The sequence below is a fragment of the Acipenser ruthenus genome, chromosome 3 (assembly GCF_902713425.1).
Source record: "Acipenser ruthenus chromosome 3, fAciRut3.2 maternal haplotype, whole genome shotgun sequence".
Lineage (NCBI taxonomy): Eukaryota > Metazoa > Chordata > Actinopteri > Acipenseriformes > Acipenseridae > Acipenser > Acipenser ruthenus.
In genome coordinates, this window is record NC_081191.1 from 84,784,268 (window position 1) to 84,800,510 (window position 16,243).

At 37.6% G+C, this 16,243-nt stretch overlaps 1 protein-coding gene across 1 annotated transcript; it reads left to right on the forward strand.

Annotated features, from left to right (window-relative positions):
* The first annotated feature begins 3,223 nt into the window (after positions 1-3,223).
* On the forward strand, positions 3,224-15,779 carry LOC117394550 (myosin light chain 4-like). Its single transcript, XM_059020995.1, has 7 exons — positions 3,224-3,349; positions 9,064-9,071; positions 11,798-11,813; positions 14,254-14,403; positions 14,520-14,693; positions 15,105-15,182; positions 15,748-15,779. The coding sequence occupies exons 1-7, from the start codon at positions 3,238-3,240 to the stop codon at positions 15,777-15,779; spliced, it is 570 nt and encodes a 189-aa protein (XP_058876978.1). The 5' UTR covers positions 3,224-3,237.
* Positions 15,780-16,243: the final 464 nt, after the last annotated feature.

The window sequence follows — 16,243 nt, forward strand, 5'->3', positions numbered from 1 at the left end:
AGTTCTGAATGCTGTCTAGATCATTTTGAATGACCTTTGCTGCTGCAACAGTGTTTGCCACTCCTCCTATTTTTGTGTCATCTGCAAATTTTACAAGTTTGCTTACTATACCAGAATCTAAATCATTAATGTTGATTAGGAATAGCAGAGGACCTAATACTGATCCCTGTGGTACACCACTGGTTACGTCGCTCCATTTTGAGGTTTCTGTTTATTTCTCTTCACTGTGTTCTTTGGCACAACTGTGTCTTTATGAGTGCTATAATTTACTACCCCTAAATAATGGAAGAAATGAATAAACTACTTTTTTGTTGTAAAAACAATTCTCATTGTCTGTTCTTGAGTGTAAAAGTTGTCCACTGTCTGAGTTATTTTGGGGTTAGGTCCACTGAAAGGAAATGTATGTAGCTCTTACTGTAAAGGTAACATGTTTGTTTTTACACAATTTGATTATCAAAAAGGATGACAAAGGCAGAGAGAGTATGCACTAAGGGTTAAACATAATGTATTGATGTTTGTATTTAGTATTTATTGTACCGTCGTGAAATGACTGATAATGTGAGCTTTTCATTAGATGACAAATTGTATTATTTTCATGTACTTATTTTATTATGTGACATATATTTTATATTTTGAGAGCATTAGAGCAATTTGCAAATTAAATGTGTTAATTTGCAAACTATGTTTCAGTTTTGAGTGTTGTGTTAACTGTTTTGAGAAAGTAGCACAATGTTTCAAGAAATGTATGTAAGCAATTGGGAAGAATGTTAATATATTAATATATAATGTTTTAATGTAATTAGCTCTGGTAATGAGGTGCTATAATATAATATATATATAGATATATGTGCCTTCCTGTTTTGGGTCTCGTGAATCCCGTACGCCTTCATGGAAAATAACGTTATTTTTAAGTAAAGAATTGCACATGGTAAACCTTGGGTAAAAGGTATGTGGAACTGTGTGATTTAGTAAAATAATAAGGGTTTAAAAGGCTGTAATTGCAAAAATAAGGTTTTAGTTTGACTTATTAAATCATACTGTTTTAACGGCTCTTTTTGTAAAAATAGAGATAAATAACAATGTTTCCCCTCCCCCAAGTTCTATTGTTTAGAAAAGTACATTGCAATCAGTGTGCTATTTCAATTTAAGGTAGAAAAGTAGATTTTCTTTTTTTTCTTTCTTTTTTTTTTTTTTTTTTACAAAAATATATGGTAACTCTACGGTGGCATAGAAGTGCCAAATGCAAATCATATTTAAAAAACAAAGCAAAAATAATATTCAAAAGACACAAATAATATTTTGAAAGCAGAAAAAAAATTGAGAACACAGATCATCGAACATGAGATCATCAAAAATATTTGTAGAGCACAAAAAACAAAACTAGAACGCGAAAAATATTTCCAGAGCACAAAAAAAAAGAGAATGCAAAATATATGTTCACAATGGAAATGACATTGTCACATGATCTAATATAATGCATCGATCACATGTTGGACTTGGATTGGAGCTGGAGGACTGTGGGAGAGAAGTAAAGAAGAAACACTCTGGTGGAATTCGGTACGTTTCTATTTAATATATCTGTGTCTTCTGAATGTGTTTCTTATAAACGTTAAGCGGTATACACAATGTTGCTTCATCAATTAGGTACCGTAGTTTAATGTTTATTGTTAGGTGAATTAATAGGCCTGTAGTTAAATTACCGGCAGCTTTAATAGACGGAATATTTAATAGACCTCATTTGCAAAATCAACACATAGGTGGCTTTTACAGTGCCTGAGTAATATGCACATAATGTTTGGTGCGCTGGCGCACCAAAATGAATGGGGCTAAGTTTAGAGAGATAATACCATTGTTGGTAGCACACTGGGACTCTCTCACAAGCATTACCGGTGTTGGTATTTCAACCATGGCACAAAGGCGCCCTCTTGTGCTTCAAATAAATCAGTGCGCCGAAGAGGCGCTTCAAAGAAAGCTTTCTGACTCCTGTGTTTCAGTGAATCACCCACACCTCTCACAGGGACCCTGCATTGGCTTGGCCAGAACTGTATGCTGAAACCAGAGGTCTGTAAAAGATGTCCACCCTGTCAGCATTTTTCTAAACATACAGGCAGGATCATTTTAAACAATACAGAAGCAACCTCCACCTCCTTGGTTAGCTACCGGTAAGCCATGGATAACTTTAATCATTTTAATGTTGGAAGTGGCGAGTAGATCCCTTCCCTTACTGTGTCAGTTTGGGTTTTTGTGGTGTATACCTCTCTTTTTTAACAATCTCCAATTTTTTCTGAGAAAGTTCTTGAAAATTGATTTGTAACCAAATCGACTACCATGCCTCTGTTGTCTGATGACATATTTTTGTATTTGTAAAAAGTAAATCGAAATATTACTTTGACGTTCTCAATATAGTTCTCAATAACGCTCTATAATGAGCAATATCGAAAAAAAATCAGCTATTGTTACACTGCTTATGGCCTAGCATATTTATGTCCTGTTTCTGCTCACTCATGATTGGACAGCTGTAAAACCCTGCATCTCTTTGACTCTCCCATTGGTTAAACTTACTCAAGACCATCAGCCTAGGCAGAGAATACCTTCAACTGTTTATGTCCCCCCTCTGCTCACTTATGATTGGACTGCCGTGGAGAAAATGTAGATCTTGTATTGGTTGATTTTATTTTGTATAAAAAAAAAATTGTGCACGATTAATTGTAAAAAAAAAAAAAAAAAAAAATCTGCCATCAGCTCTTTAGTTGATTAATCGGTCCGATTAATCTGTTACCTGGATCAGCCCTAGTTTTTATACATACCTTAATTAAATATTCTTATAACAATGCTTTTCTATAACAGTTATTTATAACAGTCTTACTTTAGTTAAAATACATTATAATGTATAGATACATTATTGACTGTTTATAACTGACCCTAAAATTAAAGTGTTACCATTTTTCACTGTATGTCCCTGACATTTGAACCATCTTGTATTTTCATAGACAGGTAGCTAAACCAGATTAATAAGACAATAATGTATGGTGATGTCATAGCTGGTAGTTTGTAAATAGCATGACAGATCTCCTTTTTTAGTATTCCTCTATTGTGAGCAGGCATGTGGCATAGTGGGTGTAAGTGACACCTGGGGAAAGAGAAATGCCCCTGTATTCCTGGCATCCTCACCCATTGTGTGCTTGGGCCGCTGACCTCTCTCTTTCACTCTTCCTGAAAGTACACACCAGGAGCACCATGGCACCAAAGAAGCCTGATCCAAAGAAAGAGGAGCCCAAGGCGGCACCCAACCCCCCAGAGGCTGAACCACCAAAGGAACCAGAATTCGACCCAAAAAGTGTTACAGTATGTGAATGCTTGTCGATCTGTCTGTTTTCTTATCTGGTGATAAACATGCTTGTTTTTTAAATATTTTTTTATGTTTATTCTTTGTTGTCTGACCATTTGGCCTGACATAATTTCTGATCACCATGTCTAATAGAAAATATTTTTAACAGGGCACAACTGAGTTTTTATCTCAGAGCTTATGATTGAGTGTTTAAAGTTATGGATACAAATTATTTAAATAACATTAATTATTCTTAAACTGCTACGACTACGATGACGACTACTACGACTAATAATAAAACACGAAGGAAGGGATATTGAACCCTCCACACCGTATTTCTACAGGACTGAAAATGTTATCCAGTAAAATGTGATTGTACCCTTTATTTGTAAAGATAATTACCAAGAATAATCCGATTAAATCAAATTTAGGTTTGTTCAAATGTGTATTTCTGAGCATTAAATATGCTAATTGTCACATAATCTATGTTAATATACATTCATCTAAATACATTCTGGTTAGTTTCATTTTTAATGTCTACAAGTCCTATTCAGGGATTAGAAATGCCCTGCAGTAGTGTTTACCGGTAGTTTTATTTTAGAGAATTAATTTAAAACTAAAAAATGTAAGACAAGCCAATTACTACAAGAAACGAAAAATTACGAATTCTAAATATGAATCTGCTTTGTTTTTTTGAATTTCCAACATTTTTTTTCCCCTTAAAATGAAGGCTTCCAAGAAATCTAGATTTGACTTTTCTTTCTGGAGAAATTCTCTTTTCAAATACTAACCAAACAAATACAATACTGTCCTTGACCACTTGATAGTGATCTGAAGAAAATTAATAAGAACACTGTAGTAAGTAATGAATACAACTTTTTGCTATAATATATTTAACACTTTAACACTAGAACCGCCGAGTTTCCTTACTACCTAGAAGAGCCAGACGCATCAATTTGACATTAATGAAAAAGAAATACAAACTATTGGATACAACTAAGAAATTTTATTCATGAACATCATACTTAATAACATTTAAATAAAAAATTATTAAGTATTTTTTTCAAAATTAGCGCATATAATGGACTTAAAAAAATTAAAACTATAATACAATAAACATTTCAAAAGAAATTATTTTCTAAACAGCTGTGAACTTGTATATTTACACACAATAGTGTACAAATGAAATACATTTTTGTCAAGCAAAAAGCAATTTTTTAATTAATACAATCAACACAGAAAATAGGCTTCTCAACTTTTCCTGTGCATTTACCACAACCTAGTCTTTCACAACCAGTGCAGGCATCAACAATTCTATTTCTATTACATTTAGCAACCTGGCAATTTTGTCTGTTGAGTGTGGCGGTGGGTGCAGCACTGGGTGAAGGCTGAGGGGCATTTGTAAGCTGCCTTGCTAGCTGCAAGATAAAGTCCCTTCTGCTCATATTGTTGCCACTGCATTCTTTGTACAGAACAAAAGCATTGATGGCTGTCATGTCCAAAACATTATAAAAGACAGCCACAGGCCATCAACGAGAACCCCCTTTGACCAAATACTTCCGTGCCATCTGGTCCAGAAAGTCCATTCCAATTGTAGTATTTGACAGTCTCCGGTTTTCTTTTTACAGCGGTCGCGATGGACACTGTGCTGTGCAGAGAACTGAGAATCAGCACATTTTCCTTGGCTTGCACCTGTAAGCACTCAGGGTGGCACAGTCGTTCTGCCTGAGGAGTGTAGTGGAGTGCAGTGGTGCTTGCAAGACTTGAGCTGATTGTGGTAGCTTGCATCTCGCCTTGTTGACAGTTCCAACCAAGGTGTTTTTTTTGTTTTTTTCAATTCCCTGGCCAGATTGATTAACGTGAAGAAGCTGTCAGTTGTTATGTTTCTTCCTTTCCCGAGATACGGCTCCATCAGCTGAAGCACAACGTTGTCTCCCAGTCTCTGGTGAGCAAGCCGAGTTTCATCCTTTCCCAGGTACGGGAAACCATTTACCAGGTACTTGGAAGCCACGTCTGCTGCCAACCAGAATTTGATTCCAAACTTGTCAGGTTTGTTGGCCATATACAGAGTGAAGCGACAGCGTGCTTTGATCGGAAACAGCTGCTCATCCACTGTGATGTTAGGTCCTGGTTTGTAGTAGGCAATGCTGTTTTTGATGTAGCTGTTCCAAACCTTGGACACCAGGGCAAATCTATCTGTCTCAAGGCTGGCGGCTCTTGTTGCTCTCAAATCAAATCAGAGGAATCTCAAGATTTCTCGAAAGCGATTTTGTGACAAAAGAAGGGAATACCCCACTGTTCTGACCAGTAGCTTTCCAAAGAAACGCTTTTGCCTCCATACACACCACGAACATAGATGATTGCAATTAAATGTCCAGGAATCACTATTTTGGACCCGGTGTGCCTCCGCTACTGCACATTTTTTAATGTGCAGTAGCAATGGCCTATCAGTCAATAAATTGATTGCACTCAGTGGGTTATTGATGCTGCATTTTGCAAATGGTGTTGGACCAGATGTTTCAGTCAAAATGTTTTCTGCAGCACGTCTTCGCAAAGCCATACCACTGGGATTTATAATTTCCCAAACATTACCATCTTTCCCGACGGCCACTTCGCAAAGGCGATGCAGCTGGTGTCGCTGTCGCCTCAGACGTCACACACTCTGTTGATGATTCCCTGATAGAGCCTCTGCCATGACTACGACTTGCACCACGACCTCTACCATGACCTCTCTGCCCGATTGCCCCTGTTTCTGGTAAGCCTGCTGTCAAATCTGTCTCGCCATCCTCACGTTCGGAACTGCTTTCAAGAACCCAGGAATGGTCACTGTCGTTATCGCTCACATCCTCAGAGTCATCTTCTGACACTGCTTGGAACATGTCAAGCACCTGTTGTTTTGTGAACCTCCTTTGAGCCATTTTGCGGTTTGTTGTTATGTCTTAATAATACGTGTATGAATGAAGTGAATGCTAATATGCGTCAAAATGATGCCCCTGGCAAGTCTTGGTATACATTTTTATAACATCCTTATTTTTGTGGTTCAGACGCTCATATGCCGTCTCGGTACTGACTTCATATATTTAGAAAAAAATCAAGGAAGGACAACCTCGTGGCATGCACCAACATCGAGTAATTTAAAATTTAAATCCCAAAATGTCAAATTGACGAGTATGGCGGTTCTAGTGTTAACTCCTGTGGTTCAACTGTATTTTAATGCTCTAATGAGTGTATTATATCTAAATACTGCCACCTTTAAATTCTGTATTAGAACTGCTTGTATTTTCCACTAAATGTGGCTTGTTGAGACCTTACATTATACATAAAACAAATATGCAATGGTTAGATGCTCACCCATAGATTTGGTGTATACGTTTAGAGGCCTTTAGATTATAGACCCCAATGTTTCAAAATAGAAAATACATAACTCAGAATATATACACATTTCTACCATGCTTGAATAAATGAGTGTACAGTAGAGCAATCTATCGAATTCATGGAATTTATATTGGCAACAAAATGAGTTTCTATTTTATAGTAAAGCTGAAAAAACACTCATCATTTGATCTTGAAAACAAACCACATCAGACAGTCTGAAAGAAATTCAAGAAATATGTTGAGGTTTTCCAAACTTTCATTTTTACCCTCCATCTGTTCTAACCAACTGTGTTACTTGATTTTGGGAATAGCCAGGCTGTAAAGTATCTAATGCAGTACTAAATCACCACTAATATATAATATACACTTTACGTTGTGTCTCTAACTACATTGTAAAAGTATAGTAAGCCCATGTATTATTGTGTAGTTGCAATGTAATAACATGTTTATTTACAAAACAAAACATTTCAGTTGCAAATATCTTTTACTGCTATACAACCACTCATGCTATGACAGTGTAAGAAGAATGTATTTAGAGACACTTCATGTAAAGTGTTATTATTTTTTTGGATAGCATATTCTACATTTTCTCAAAGCAGTACTTTTTGTCTCTACTGATTCCTCTTGCACTGCGTACAAATATAAAAAAAAATCCTCTTGCACTGCATACAATGTAGTTACAATTGTTTTTATTTATATCCACATATACTGGGACATTTTCTCTGAAGCAGTTTTGTTCTCCATTTTCTCTTCTGAATGGAGTATTACTCCCTGCTGTAAATAAAATTCATCCTTAAAAAAGGGTAGAGGGAGGGATGGTGACGCTTGTGGCAATATAACGTTGAGAAACCCTGTCATTTGGACAAACATGTACGGTATATATAAAAACAAATACAAAATACAAAGAATACTACAAAGGAGGTAACAACATAAGTTTGCCAAATACAGTAATAGTACATTATTACCATTATATGCTGTGCTTTGCAGACTGGCAAGGTTTGTTTTAAATGGTTTCCCACTAGCAAAATATGATGAGGAAAAGCTGTTGTGGTTGGACTCCTATAGTTCTCAGTTGTTTTAAAATAGTTTGTCTTCCTGGAATGAACTGGTCCTCTTTTGGCCTCATTTTATTATAACAATGTGTGGTTGGGTTCAATTAGTAACTTAAATCAAAGTTGGTTTTAAATGATAAAAAAAATTCCTGACTATGGTTTCTTTGTTGTCAAGTGGAATACTATCATATAAGTATAATAAGGTTCAGCAGAGTATGTGGTATACAGTATTTAAATGATCTTAATGCCACTGCTCTACAGTGGAGCCCTGTATGTTATATTAAATTTAGCAATGTTAACATAGGGATCTATAAATTGCCCTTGAGCAAAAATACCAATGTGATTAATGCACAGCTAAAAGTTGGCAACATTAAAATCCACCACTGTTTAACTATAAAATTGGCCTCTATGTCATATAATTATATGACATTATTAACTTCATGTCTCGTCATAACACAGCCTCATCATTCTGTATTTATGCAAATTTGGTAAGATCCAAGATTAGGCAACAGCAAAACAGATTATAAATATAAATCATAGACAGGGTTATATACTATATATACTACAGTATAAACAGGCTTTGCATATTAGATAACATGTTAGCAAGTTGTGTTGAAGGTCAGTTGTAAATGGGCATTGACAGGTCCACTCAACACTGACGAAGGAGGTTAGAGTGCATCAAGTTAGCAGTATGCATTTGTAATTGTCGAAATGTAAGGGTATTGCTGCAGCTGCTGTGAGTAAATAAAGAAGGACATAACAGTAATACGGCTAGACAAACGAGTGCTTTCATTTCAAGACTGTCAGGGTTTGCCTTTTGTTTGCAAGGGCCTTTGAACATCTATCAAGCGGTCATTTTTTGCCCACTTTAGTCTGAATGACACTCCCTCCTGTACCATACTTTATTTTGAGACGTCTAAGGAAAGTAAGTTACAATGCATATAATTCAAAGGCTATGGCTATTCTTTTTGTCAGCTGCTATGCATCAAAATCTTTTCACGTAAGACGAGAAGAATTAATGATGTAAAGAGAGCCAGAGCCCATGATAAAAATATATATATACATTTTTAATTTATAGTGACCAATTATTTTACCCCCAATTTAGAATGTCCAATTTTTTTTCACCGTCACCACAGTAAATCCCCATACAGCTCAGGAGAACTGAAGGTTCAGTGGGAATCCTCCCATCCTTCGACCAAGCCAGTTTCCTCTTTTACACCCAGGAACTTGAGAGTTAGCCAGCAAGCTACAGGACAAAGGCCAGCCCTGTAGGTGTCCGCCTGAGCTCACTAGGTGCCTGTCCAGTAGGGTTCACTGTAGCGCGATGAGGAGAAACAGTCCCTGCCAGCTTTGCCTCCCTAACCTGCGGGAGTGCCACAGCCAATGCGACGTTCCCTCCCACCAGAGACTTTACACAGCCAGGATGTGAACCTGCACTCCCCTGACTGGATGATGCACCTTGCACACCACACAGCTGTGTTTTTACAAGGTGATCCACTCGGGGACCCCAATAAACATTTGAATGAAGTATATACAGCACATATTTTAAATGGGATATTATTAGAAATGACTAATTGTATTTCATGCCATCTCTTTTGAGTAAACTATTACCAGATGTACCTCATCAAACCTTCTTTTTTGTATTTGCGGTTATTTTAAGTTTCACTGTATCCTTTTTTTGTTTGTTTGTTTTTTACTGATCCTTACACTTATCTGCTTGATTATGTAGCTGAAAGATTAACAACACAAAACCAAATGCATTTTTGTGATTTTAAATTATTGAGATGTGCGATCAGAGGACCTTTAGAACTCCAGTTCTTTATGTGTATGTATCGAATGCTGTGTCCATGTTTAAGTGTTTGTCACTCAACATATTTGCCTTGACACCATGGCTATTTGATTAATTGGCATAAAAAATCTAGCACAATTGGTGATGTGACAGCCATATCCTGCATACAATTATTCTAATTGCATGCAGACCAGATTGTTTTGTACAGCATATTATATTTGTAGGAGGCTGTGTGGTGCAGTGGTTAAAGAACCCGGCTTGTAACCAGACGGTCCCCGGTTCAAATCCCACCTCAGCCACTGACTCATTGTGTGACCCTGAGCAAGTCACTTAACCTCCTTCTGCTCCGTCTTTCGGGTGAGACATAATTGTAAGTGACTCTGCAGCTGATGCATAGTTCACACACCCTAGTCTCTGTAAGTTGCCTTGGATAAAGGCGTCTGCTAAATAAATAAACAAATAATAATAATAATAATAATATTGCCAGCACATCTGTCATCCAGTTGGTGCCCAACTTAGTAGTTTCTGCTCAGTTGTGACATAAATGCAGCAGAAGGCAACATGTTTTATGGATGAGCTGAAAGTCATATTATCTTAATATAGTGCTGACTATAATATTATGAATGGATCTATTTTAATTAAACTAAACTAAATCATCTTTAATTGCAATATCCATGCAAACTAATAACTTAAGGTGATTTAATGGTTTTGATTGGTTGATCTTGTCAGCAGTTTTCCAACACACCATGACATTATGTTATTGTCTTTCAAATGCATGGAGAATAAACATACACCATTTCAACCACAGTACACACATATATGCCAGGATGCCTCAGCTGTGGGTAAGCACTGATTGCTGTTCGCAAGAAACTGTATAAAATGTTTTGTGTACAAGTTTAGGTAGTAAGAGTTGGGATTTATTTTAACCTATCCTTTGTTGTCGCGAGTGCTGTATCGACCAATGTGGGTAGCAGGTTTCTGGCTTAGGACTGCCAAGGACAACATTTCATTTAATAGTGTACCAGTATTGGTAGTTACCACTCAGGAAAATTATTTTATGTGACAGGAAGGACCCTGTCGCTGGTTCAGCTGTGCTGCGCTGCTGATCGGGAAGTCCTGATTGGCTGGGGTGCATGCCCGGGTAACCTACATCTGTTTAAGAACGCAGCAGCACCAGCTTTCAAGGCTACTGCAACGCCATGGCTGCACAGATGGGCGTTGAGCAAAAGCTTGCTTTGTGTACATTGAGGAGGAGAATGTCCGCTCCAGAGGAAAGAATTACTGCACGGAACCCATCCAGTCCAAGACAGTGCTCGTGAAGGCATTGCGTCGGAAGAGAGGGGAGTCACCTGGAGGACGCCAGGACTTGGCTAGGTTAGTTTAGGAGATTAGAGCCTAACAACCAGTATAGGGAGGGTTTTGTAGGGTAGATTTCTGGAGCGGGATGTCTCTTTTAGAGAGGCTAGTGATCGCTGTGTGTGGCAAACTTTTATTTTTAGCTCTGTTTTGTTTTCTTTAAATCTGACACTAGGGCTACCATTGCTGGTACCCTAGTGGCGCACCTGTCTGTTAATTAAATCTGCATGGTTGTGTGGAGTGTCAACACCCACTGCTCTGTGTCTGCCTCATTATTATTCAGTGACATCCCACGTAAGTAACATCGCCCTGTTACAGAGTAAAATAGAGAATAAATGCTCCACCCAGTTGTGAGAGGGAGGGGTACGTGACGGAAATAACACACACAATAGTCTGTTATATTGGGTGCAACATACAGTGTATTTTTCAAACACACACTATTTACAACCCGAGTAGTTGTGTGTCTGCTCACCAGTATCTCCTTCTCTCCAGTCTCAAGTAATCCTTTTCTTGGATCTACAGGCTTAGTTCCATATAACACAACACAAGACAGCCTGTCAGCGTACCACACATCCTACTGCACACCTCGATGACTCCTCCACCCATGGACCTCCCTGCTAGTCCACACAGTTCCCCTTTTGCATCCCTGGCCACGCCTTCATCAATCCATCACAACCAACCGCTACTCGGTTGTGCTTGTGACCTAACCTGGATTGGATATTCGAGCAATCCGAAACACCTGTGCTTCCGACCTTCCCAAGATGGCCTTCACAATCTCTATGCTTAAGGCACGCTCCATCTTGGTGTGGTCACGTGAGTTTTTCCCTCGAATGCCTCCACCTGTCAGGAGGCCAGATTTCACTCATTTTACCATTCTTCACCCTGTGAAGTGAACAGGGTGAACAGAGTGAAGGTCCATTCCAAGAGGTAGAAATGAAGGGCATCCACTGCCCATTTAATTGCCAAGCACTCTTTTTCTATCACCGCATAATTTTTCTCTCTGTGCAACATCTTACGGCTCATGTAAATTACAGGATACTCCTTCCCTTCCACCTCCTTGGACAGCACCGCCCCCAGGCCTCAGCTTAGAGAAATCTGGACCTATTAATGCAGGAGCCTGGATCAAGCACTTCTTTTACATATCGAAGACCCCCTGACAGTCCGTGCTGCATTTTACCTTCTCGGGCGCACTTTTCTTTGTTAGGTAAGTGAGGGGGGCAGCCACCTACACAAAGTCGGGAATAAAGCACCTATAATACCCCACCAACACTAATACTGACCTGACTCTGTGTTTTGTTTTGGGAATAGGGGCTTCCAACAATGCTTGCACTTCAGTTACAACTGGTTTAACTATCCCCCTTCCCAAGATATATCCCAAATACTTTGTATCCTCTCTTCAAAGGCGCACTTACCAGATTAGTCGTAAACCCAGCTTTCCTTATAGATTTCAGTACTGCTGACAGCCTCTGTAGGTTCTCCACCCATATCGAGCTATAGATGACTACATCATCTATGTACGCAGCCGCATACTCCCTTGAGGCTATAGTATGCTGTCCATAAGCCGCTGAAATGTTGCTGGTGCTCCATGTAGACCAAAGGGCATTCTGCAGAATTGGAAAAGACCCTGTGGAGTGGTAAATGCTAGAAGTTAATATCAATGGTATCTGCCAGTCAAATCAAGCGTGGATATAAACTGTGCTGATCCAGCAGATCATCTACCTGGGGCAAGGGATGTGCATCAAACTTGGAGTGGGAATTTACCGTTCTAAAATCGATGCAGAAGTGAATGGTTCTGTACGTTTTAGTTACTAACACCACCGGAGTACACCACTCACTCCATGACTGCTCGATTACCCCACGCTCTAGCATAGCTTCCACTTCCTTCCTTAATTAATTATTTGTTTATTTAGCAGACGCCTTTATCCAAGGCAACTTACAGAGACTAGGGTGTGCTGTTGTTCTGGTACCAGATACATTATTTCTCTCACCCTTACCACTGGTTTTGTGATTATGGCATGTTCGATTTGATTAATTTTACCAGGGTTGAAAAAAAAAAAAAAAAAAACCCAGCAAATTAATCGATTAACTTTTTCAGATCTCTTTTCTGCCCATGGTTTAGGTTCTCTCCCAACGGGATGTCTATTTGCTGTTTGGTGGACATGCAGGGACCCAAATCAAACTCTGGAGGGAGAGGGGAGACGAACAATGTCTCTCGCTCTCTCCATGCTTTTAGTAAATTTACATGGTATATTTTGTGTGTCTGGCATCGCCCCGGCTGCTGAACTTCATAAATTGTTGTTAATTGGAAGTTCCATTAAGAAAAACATATTTTAAAGGAAATACTTTTTCAGTGACTGTGAATTTAAAATTATTATTATTATTTTCCTTTTTTGATTCAGTAGAAATAATACTGTACCTTTCAGCAGCAATCTTTTTTTATGCTGTGGTGATATTGCCACCTTTGAATTAGTGACACTCGGAAAGCAGACATGGACCCCATGTGCACGACACATGGGTTTGCCGCTATTACTTGTGGAAACACATCAAATTAACTCTCAGCATTTCCCACAACACAGCCTCAGCACCTGAGGTTTTAGGAAATTGCCAGAGTGTTCTATTGTGTTCCCATTCCATCTGTTCTTGTCAGGTTAAAAACATGACCCACACAATTTTTTAAACCTTCGTTGCTGTGAAATTACTGTTGAATGCACTACTTGCAATTTTTCAAGGTACATTTTAAGACTACTGCTAGAAACACTAATGTGGTCTGACAGAAACGTGTCTTCCTATTCCTGTGTGGTTGTTTATTAGCATTGAACTAGCATATTCACAGAAAAAAGCTACACATTTAACTATAACTTGCACAGGGTATAGGGTAGATTCAATCAAATAATAGTGCACCTTTTTATCACCCACATTATTTCCTTGGTTTCATGGTGCAAAACCTTATTTAACACTGTTTGACATGTAAAAACCACCAGGCTCATTTTCACTTAATTGTCTTTCAGTTATTAATTATTATTATTATTTATTTCTTAGCAGATGCCCTTATCCAGGGCGACTTACAATTGTTACAAGATATCATATTATTTTTACATACAATTACCTATTTATATAGTTGGTTTTTACTGGAGCAATCTAGGTAAAGTACCTTGCTCAAGGGTACAGCAGCAGTGCCCCCCACTGGGGATTGAACCCACGACCCTCTGGTCAAGAGTCCAGAGCCCTAACCACTACTCCACATTGTAGTTTATTTTGATTTCTTACACCAATTCCACCTAAACATTTCTGTTGTATGCATAAGGTGAACCAAAATAGAATACAAAAGTACCTTTTCTTACTTCTCCCATTAGATTTTAAGGAGGCATTTTCCCTATTGAACAGATCTCCCAACTGTGGCATGAAAATCACATATGCTCAGTGTGGTGATATCGTGCGTGCTCTTGGTCAAAACCCAACCAATGCCGAGGTCCATAAAGTCCTAGGCAGGCCAAAAGCAAAGGGTAGGTAGACCACTTAAATTATTTCCTAATTTTTATTGACCTTGTGTACAACTGATCTGTGTATGCTGTATGCCCATTCCTTTTCTTGTTAGAAATGAATTTCCTGTTTTTTTCAGAAATTAACATCAAGATGTTAGATTTCGAGACCTTCCTTCCCATGCACCAACACATCTGCAAGTTGAAGAGCCAAGGAACCTTTGAGGACTTTGTAGAGGGTCTGAGGGTGTTTGACAAGGAAGGAAATGGAACTGTCATAAGGGCTAAGCTTCGCCATGTATTGGCCACACTGGGTATTGGCCACATTTTTTAAAACATATTAGGTTGTGCAAGTTGTGAGGTTCCACACCAGAGTAACATTGGCTAGAATAATATTTTTAATGAATAGGAAATCCAAACATGACACACTTTCCGTTCCACCCTCCTCACATTTGGTTACATAAGCCACAGACGGTCATTAGAAATTAACTTTTTATAAAGTTCAGATATTGCATAAACTAATAACCAATTGCACAACCAATTCCAATAACTATAATAATGCACCTGCAATGCATTTTCCTTCTTTGGAACGTGGGGTCTCCAAAAAGCCTAAACCCTTGAGGTTCTTACATAAGATAAAAGATAACGTGAAACTGTTAAGGTTCAATGTAGAATATGTTTCCATTAGGGATTGTGCATTTTTAATAAAGATTGTTCTGACACAGGAGAGAAAATGACAGAAAATGAGGTTGAGCAGCTCATGGCTGGGCATGAAGATGCCAATGGATGCATTAACTATGACCGTATGTTACATGAGGGTCATGCGAATCACATACTTTTTTTCAAATATATAACTTTTTAAGTATATTGTCTAATATTCGTATTTCCTCCACTATGGTTTCAAGTTTGCAAAAGTCTAATACATTTTGACTCCTAGATAACATTTTAGCAAAATAAAACAAATTGATGGAAAAGGAAATGTAAACTCTATGAATTTTATATAAGTATAACCTCTTACTTAACATGGGTATATGTGATCATGGGTGAAGTAATATAAGAAAAATTGGTTTTTAAGATGCTATTTATTTAATAGAAACAATATGTGTGTGTGTGTATGTGTGTATATATATATATATATATATATATATATATATATATATATATATATATATATATATATATATATATATATATATATAATGAAGGAATAACTACACTTTTGTCCTTTTTCCAGCTTTTATCAAATTATCAAACATATCATGGCTGGTTATGGTAATTTAGTTCGCTAGTTAAAGTAATTTTATTTTTTGTATGCATTAACCTTTATGTGGAGTCTGTGTATTTCCTCATATATTTCTCTATTTTCAGAAATCAAGACATCTGCAGACCTCCTCATTTGAGAATGTCTGTACAATTCATTCAAGACTGGGATGGTCTGTTTCCTTTTGTGGTTTTTATAATGATTTTATTCCCAGACATTGTTTCCTTATGAAGAAAAGTGAACAATGAAAACCAAGCTCCTCTGAAGAGAAGATAAATCATATACCGCAAAAGAAGATGTTTTAGAAATTAAATTTGTGTTTAGATAACCTTAATGTTGTAAAACAAGACAGCCCAAAAACGGTATTACATTGCTTTCTTTCAATATATTCTTGGAAATTTTCCAATGATACATTAAAGCTATTCATACTGCTGCACACTAAACAAGGATTGCATATTTATTGATTAATTGAATATCAATGGCGTTACTTGCTTTATTAAATACAGACTTTAGACAGAATGCAATTATGTTCTTTGGCTCATATTTCTAGTTTGTCATCTCCATAGATATGTCAACACAAGGAACACTTAGATTATATGTGTA

Coding starts and splice junctions, on each gene's coding strand:
- LOC117394550 (XM_059020995.1), top strand. CDS start 3,238: ATGGCACCAAAGAAGCCTGATCCAAAGAAAGAGGAGCCCAAGGCGGCA. Junction 14,404..14,519: donor AGGCAGGCCAAAAGCAAAGG/GTAGGTAGACCA, acceptor TGTTTTTTTCAG/AAATTAACATCAAGATGTTA. Junction 14,694..15,104: donor CCATGTATTGGCCACACTGG/GTATTGGCCACA, acceptor GTTCTGACACAG/GAGAGAAAATGACAGAAAAT.